The following is a 7,624-nucleotide window of genomic DNA, read 5'->3' on the forward strand; positions in this document are numbered from 1 at the left end:
TCCGTGCTAATTCAAACTTTTTTAGTATCCACTATCCACATATATCAATTTACATTAATTATGTACAGACGTTAAAAATTTACTTTTTCCCACTCACATCTGCAACTCTACAACCTCGACATTTTGGTCAATCCAAGCGAGAGATTAATGAAATCCCAATTTCTTCAATTTGGAGGTTGCCCTGATGAGGGCTCCTGGTTTCTTTCCAGGTGGGTTCCTTTCCTTTTCCGCTTCGATCATCTTCTATCACGGTTATATTCGTTCTGACTTCCGACTATTGTTTATTCAAAAAATCTAGGTACTTTTCTCTTGCTTCTTGAATTTCTTTCACAATTAGGTGAGCTATAAGCCTGGACTGCTTTAACACAATCTCCTTTTCAACTGTTTGTAATGGTTCATGACTTATTTGAGAAAGGAATTGAAGAAAAGGGTTTTTAAGCGAGGAGAACAACTATTGGTGGTTTGTGCCAGTGGCAACTTTACGAGTGTAAAGATCAATGCAGCAATTCGGTCAGGGGATCGACGAGCAGCAAGGGGCAATTGAGGTTTGTGCGGCAGCCGAGCCTCCTCCTGTGCTGACCATTGTGATCTCGAAGTCGGAGGAAACGAATGCGAAGGGCGACGGGTCGAAGGGAACTTCTCCGGAAAGGCAGGATAAGGCCAGTGTGATCGCCTCAGTCAAGAAGGGGTTTTTGTGCAGGAGTGACAGCGAGTGTGAGGAGTGCAGGTAAAATTTTTTGTTTTAGTTGATTAAAATGGAATCTAGAGTTTCTTTATCATCGAAGTTGCTCGGTTGACTTTTGCTGTATTTGGATGCGGAACAAATGTTATTTGCCAGTTGGATTTTGGCGATTTGGATCAAGCTGTCCCTTTTTCTGGCTGATACGCATAGTTTCCTCTTGAAATTTTCCTCTCAGCTTTCTTACGAACTTTGGGGGACAGTGTTGATAATTAAAATGCATATTGCTTATGTTTCTTATCAATTTCGTGAGACAAGACACGAGGAATTATTGCTCATGTTTTCTGAGTAATGTTAGCGATTTTAAAGGGTTCAAAGCCTGATCTTTCATGGATTTCTGAAGTCTTTTTTAGCTTGAAATGGCGATCAGGAAGTTTCTTTTTTATATTATTATACTTTTCAACTTTGATTATTAAAGAGCACGCTTTCCTGCATCACTCCATGTGTATGAATGACTAACCGGAAGCATCTTTCTGGTTCTTGAAGAAATGTGTATTCCATATAATCTTTTTTTTTTGGCCTTTTTGGAGTTAAAATTTTTAACAGTATGGATTGACACAAGCATGTGTAAATACTAATTCTTGACTAAAAGGTGCCTATGCAATTGAATTCAAAATCATTTGTGGCGTTTATTAGTTGTTTAGTACAGAAACCGAAGAAACTTTGTTTCTATTGTCATATGTGATTTCTTCTATAACATATAGCTACATTTGTTACTTTAGGGTACATGTTATATGGTTTATCTTGTTAAGAAAGAACGATATGAACCTAAAATTTTATGTTTCAAAATTGAAAACACATGATCTCAGGCTTTTAAAAGGATCTTCTCCGGGTCATCAGTAAATGTTAAAAGAATTTCAATGCAAATTAAGAAACAAAAAAGCTTTCTATTATTGCAAATGCTTTTTATGTTATAGTACATTCTGAACTCAGTGTCTCATGGATCTAACCTGTTTAGGTCGAAAGTGCCTGTTTTAACTATAGTGCCAACTCTCTCTTTCTTTAAAAAATTTTATGAATTGTTCAGTCTGTAAGAAGAATGTCTATCTATTGATAGAAAAAAGACATGACATTAAGGCTAATGGCATCTGTAGGGATATGCTAATGATCTCTGCACCTCACTACTTACCAATCTCATATGTTCACAAGTCAGATTAATAAAATGACTATTATTAGGATATTTTGATTTCACTTAATATCGTATGCTTTTTTATGTTTTATATTATTCACTCATTAGTATATAAAAAATTTATCATTTTATGTTTACACAATCTTTTGATCTTGAGGCTTACGCCTCAAAATGCCTTGAGGCTTACGCCTCGCCTCACTAATAAAAAACGCCTCAATACCCGAATACGCAATTTTAAACATTGGTATAAACTCTTGTATTTTACATCTTTAATGGATAAAACACCATGCAAGGCTTTGTTATGCCATCTACATATTCATTAAGAACAAGCTTAGCTTGGCATAATTGAGGCTATATTTATCTTATTATCCATTGTAAATAAGGAATGACACAAATGAAAAAAAATTACATAAAGCTAACTATTTACTCCTACGACATAACCACAATATCACCCCGAAATGAGATAAACATAAAGGATATTGATGCAGGACATCTTTGGGTCTTGGATTTTTTAATTCAAATTTAGTTCTCGATGCACAAAATCAGACATACCCGACCAAATTCATAGTCCAAGCAATTCTAATTTATGGAAAATATCATCTATTTTGATGAAAATTCAGAAAACATAAAATTCGCTCCAATTATAATTCTATTATGGCTCAAATAGAAAATTAGTAAAGAAATTCAAGAGCAATGAAAATTGCATGACAATAAAAAATCAATCTGCAATAAAATATCCAGATTGTATAATCTTTGAATAAATCCAAGTATACAGGTAGGAAGGAAATTAAAATATAGAAAAAAGGGCGAATAGTTGTCTAAATTAAATGTTTGTGAATTCCTAAGTTTTCATGTTTGTTTTATTTTAAATATCCCATAATATGTTTGCCTTTGGAACTACCAGATCCTAAGATATCCTGCATCTTAACCTCTAGACAATGTGTATCACTTTTCATTGTAAATTGTTGACTTCCTCAAATGACATCAAACTTCATGCTCTTTAATCACCAATTTCGACTTCATAATTGCTAACATTTTTTGTTTATAATGATATAAATTCAAAAAGAGTTTGTCAACAACTAGCGGAAGAACCTCTAATCGATTTGGGATGTGGATGCCGAGGTGAGCTAGCGAAAGCACACAGATCATGCATAGAAATTTGGTTTCGTACTAGAGGTTCAAATAAATGCGAGATATGCCAGTAAGTTGTTTACTCTTGATACGAAGCTCTTCTAACTTTTCTACTGCTCTCATATTGGAAACCTTCATATACAGGCAAGTGGCTGTAAATGTTCCTTTGTTGGATTCACAACCAACTGTAAGTATAGTCAAAAAAATTTTGCGCTGTTTGTGTCCTTTATAAGAACGAATCAAATGTGCATATTGATAGATGCCACTTGAAATGCATCATATTTAATCTGTGTTTTTTGTTATTAAATCTAGTTGTTCAATTGCTGCGTTACTTATGTAGATTGATTCATTACTTGTAGGCATTTTAATTAGCAATATACAAAACAGGTATGAAGTAGTGTTTAATAAGTATTTGTTTTACTACTCTATTAGTACAGTCTAAAATAGGATCAACATGTCAATAAGACTCAAAGGCTTGTGTATTAAATGATTTTCATATTAAGTTCTATTTAATAGGTGATCTATATATTCAAGTTTAAATCAGTATAATTTTTTGTTTATCAAATTATATTCCAAAATGGGTTACAATAATGAAAATATTGCTTCGAATGAGCATGGAAGATGTTGTTGCATCTCATCTTTGAAGTTTGAATAATGAGGTTGACGGCGTTGGCAGTAAATGAAGTATGCAATAATGCAATGCAAATTACAAAGTTATATTGATCAAATGCCAGGGAGGATGACTGAGAATATCTAAAATTATTTAATCATAATTTTTATTTTCCTAAAATAAAATCTAATTTGCAAAGAAGTATCAATAGCTCCCTCCCCAAAAAAACATATTTTTTGAACTCGAAGACCTTATAATTTTACCATAATTTTGATATGACCAAAATCCTAAATATTTTACACACCACTAGAATATATATTTGAAAAAGTTAGATATGCTTTTAGTGGATAAATTAGTCCATCATGTGACAAAATCAATACGTACGTTTGTTAAACGCCAAACAATGTGAAGCATATGATACTATTCTAATTTGAATCTTAATACTGGAATCATTGAGTCTCCTAGCAGATGGCTGACTTTACCTATCATAAATGAAGATTTATTCTAGTATTTCCTATTTTTATTGAAGCAGACAAAATATTGGGTATGGAGAGTCGACTCAGCATATGGAGGTTCTAATATTGGAAGACGAGGACGTGAAAGGGTATATATGTTTATGTGGCTGAGTCGTAATGGATTATTGTTAGAATATTACTCTCATCTGCCATTATTTTTAATGCAACAACTTTTCCACTGCCAATATCCTAACTGCCACTGCAATTTATCCAGGGCATTTTAATCTGCTTTTGATAGCAGTTGGTGTTGTTTCAGGGATGTCTTAGTCCTCTCTGGGTTGCATTTGCTATCCTGATTGGGGGACTTCTACTTGATGTGCTCGTATCTGTTTCGCTTGGTGTTTCTGCACTTCCTGTGAACATTATAATTGGTATGCTCTCTCTATCCTTTCAGAGTAACGTTACATTTGGCATGTGCTTCTCAAAGAAAGCTATGTATTGAATGAGGGGAATTTGGAATCTACTCTCTGATCTGCTGATTAATAAGATACAGTTGTCAACCAACTCATCAATTTGCCACTAGAAAGCCATCTTTTAGTGTAGCTAATGATCTGACCTGTTGAGTTTCCAACAATTGAACAATCTATCTTATCTTAGGTATTTCTTTTAATGATTATCATAGAAACCTTTGGTGGCATGATCCTTGGACAAAATTATAATTTTCAAGCAATATTTTCGTCTGGAACAAAAAAAAAAATATTTGTTTTCTTTGAATTTTTTCCCGGAATCTTAAATGTTTGCTAAATGGAATGGCGCATAAGTAAGCACCTTCAATTATAGATTTTGGCTTCTTGAACTGTTGTGGAATTACAATCTAAAGAATCTGACATCCAGAGCAACGTAAAATATATTCTGAACCTATTTATAGGATGACATTACCCATTATATAGAGAAAAGATTGAACTTTTCTATTAATATCTTCTTTAATGGTCATTACAATATGAGTATCGAAGTAGTTGCATTAGAATATGAAATACTGAATTACTTTCACTAAATGAGAAATTGAAATGCTTTCATGTAAGGGTTTGTTTGGTTGAATGTTCTTAAAATATATGCATTTTAAAAATACAAATTATTGGAGTGCATGCATTATATATGAATTATTTGTTTGGATGCAAATCAAATGTATTGAAATGTGGTGAATGGCGGTGGTAGTTGGTGGGGGTGGCAGGTGAACGACAACGGATGCCAGAGAAGGAAAGGGGGTTGTTAGCCGCAACAACGGTGGGTGGTGCTAGGCAAGAATCGTGAGCAGTTACAATATGAGATTTGGACAATTTTCAAATGCAGGGAAAAAGGGTTTTGGCTATTTTAAATCCCTCAAAATTTTCTTTGCATTTTGTTTGCTTCAAATCAAACACCAAAAAGTTGGAATTTAGGTAAAAGAAATGCATTACACTTCAAATGGTTTTGACCAAACATCCAGAGAAGGGAAGGGGGGTTGTTAGCAGCAGCAGCGGTGGGTGATGTTAGACAAGAATCGTGAGCAGTTGCAATGTGATATTTGTACAATTTTCAAATGCAGGGAAAAAAGGGTTTTGGCTATTTTAAATTCCTCAATTTTTTTTTTGCATTTTGTTTGCTTCAAATCAAACACCGAAAAGTTGGAATGCAGGTAAAAGAAATGCAGTACACTTCAAATGGTTTTGACCAAACATCCCCAAAACAATTTAGGACTATTTGGAAATTACATGTTCATTTTTTTGGGTCAATACTTTAAGAATAATGAATCTTTAAGACCGTTTTGTTGGGCTTCATTAGTGTTAATGGACCCAATTTGTCTTCTTTGATTTAGATAATGAATCCATATCCATTGGTTGAAGAATTATAAAATTTTGGACCTTTTCATTTGTTTTAAATGGTCAATGTTTAATGACCGATAAATTTCCTTAATGTTCCAAAGCAATCCCACTTCATTCACCCGAAACAACAAGTCATGAGGTCTTCTGATGCAGGTGCAGGATTACAAATAAGAACCGGCGGTACACATGCTGGTTATAACAGACTTTATGCTTCCAAAACAAGATCGAATTGGAAAATTTCTAGGAACAATCAACGCCAATAGCTTCTAGGATTGGATTCCTCCAATTGTTGGGAGTTGATGTTTATATGGGTTTCAATTTTGTTGAGACAAATCAATTGTGATATTTCTCATATTCGATCTAACTATTTATGTTTGTTGAGAAGAACAGAGTGCATCTGATGTAGAACGAGAGAGGTAGTGGCAAGAACGATCTCCAAGCGCCCTCATCAGCATCTATTAGTATTTGGTCCAGTTTTAGGTTGTAATTGCTTTGCAAGACACCATACCGGTGTTTATGCTTCTCCGTTAGAAAACTCTTTATCTGAACCAATGTTTCTTAAAACTACCTTTTACAAAAGTACCGAATAACCAAACGAAGCCTTAATATATTGTGTAAGTTACCTCTTGAAACTTGTATAAATAAGGTGTAAATTTGCCAAAGATACCGTGAGCTAGAAGAATCTAAAAGATAGTTGTGTTTTTTCAAAACTTGGAAGACCAAACTGCAACTTTCCTGTTGAAGTTATGGATTCCACCAAAAGCTTAGTGGATCCATATAACACATGTAAGAATACCTTCATTTATATTATTAGCAGTACCGGTGGTTTTATTACAGCACTGAATGATATTGTCCGAGATCTATGATTTGAATTGAACATGTTTTTCTATTTTTTTTCTTCATGAAAAACGGTCTAAAATGAACCGACTTTGCAGGTGTTCTTATTGTGTTAGGATTAGGGACTGCGGTTCGCCTGGCTTTGGAATGTTGTCACGAGTGGGGCTCAAGGAGACATGCTCGGGGGACAGAGACTGATATAACTCCTGGGTACAATACTGCTGTGTAATTTTGGGATTATATATAGATATTCCTTACAGTGGAAAACACTTTTTTTTTTTTTTTTTTGTAATTTCAGCTGATAGAAAAATCTATAGCACAAATGTCTTGGTAGATTACTTATTGGGAAAAGTTCAAGAGCATATTATTCTTGTACTAGTTAAACTTGTTATTGATCAACTTGTTTTCATCTTTCAATTAAGATTGTGCCACTGGCTTTCTTATTCTTTTAATAAAATAGTAGTTTCTTAAGGTAGAAGAATTGCTTGTCTCCAGCTTCTTACTTTTTCATGCTACGTTGGCATCTATTTGTTCTTCTGTCATACACTAGTAGAATCTTGAATACTAAACGATCCATCAGCTGCACCATTGGTGTAAGTTTCCCACGAAAGCCCTGTATTGTTAATGCTGAAAGAACGTTTAGAGGTAAGATATTTACTAGTCCTGCAATGCTCAAATAGTTATCTATGAAAGTGCTTTACTTTTACTAGAAACTTGGTTCTTTTAAGTTTTTGGATATAATTCTATGTTCTTCAAATGGGTGAGCACTCATAGGTGAGGTGGCCATTGCTTAATAGGAGTCGAATCCTGTAGTTAGTGGGCTTCTACACTTCCATGTTTGTAATTGCAACTTGCAGTTAA

At 34.1% G+C, this 7,624-nt stretch overlaps 1 protein-coding gene across 6 annotated transcripts; it reads left to right on the forward strand.

Annotated features, from left to right (window-relative positions):
- Positions 1-81: 81 nt before the first annotated feature.
- Positions 82-7,241, forward strand: LOC110097340. Of its 6 annotated transcripts, XM_020823642.2 has the most exons (8): positions 93-209; positions 299-337; positions 416-727; positions 2,935-3,069; positions 3,144-3,186; positions 4,142-4,213; positions 4,381-4,495; positions 6,862-7,241. In XM_020823642.2, the coding sequence occupies exons 3-8, from the start codon at positions 498-500 to the stop codon at positions 6,990-6,992; spliced, it is 726 nt and encodes a 241-aa protein (XP_020679301.1). In that variant the 5' UTR covers positions 93-209; positions 299-337; positions 416-497; the 3' UTR covers positions 6,993-7,241. The 6 variants fall into 6 exon arrangements, with proteins under 6 accessions (XP_020679299.1, XP_020679300.1, XP_020679303.1 ...); XM_020823640.2 differs by having other exon boundaries at positions 82-209; positions 299-727; XM_020823641.2 differs by lacking the exon at positions 299-337 and having other exon boundaries at positions 83-209.
- The last annotated feature ends 383 nt before the right edge of the window (positions 7,242-7,624 follow it).

This window comes from Dendrobium catenatum, unplaced genomic scaffold, assembly GCF_001605985.2.
Source record: "Dendrobium catenatum unplaced genomic scaffold, ASM160598v2 fragScaff_scaffold_403, whole genome shotgun sequence".
Lineage (NCBI taxonomy): Eukaryota > Viridiplantae > Streptophyta > Magnoliopsida > Asparagales > Orchidaceae > Dendrobium > Dendrobium catenatum.

Coding starts and splice junctions, on each gene's coding strand:
- LOC110097340 (XM_020823640.2), top strand. CDS start 498: ATGCAGCAATTCGGTCAGGGGATCGACGAGCAGCAAGGGGCAATTGAG. Junction 3,070..3,143: donor AATAAATGCGAGATATGCCA/GTAAGTTGTTTA, acceptor CTTCATATACAG/GCAAGTGGCTGTAAATGTTC. Junction 3,187..4,141: donor TGTTGGATTCACAACCAACT/GTAAGTATAGTC, acceptor TTATTGAAGCAG/ACAAAATATTGGGTATGGAG.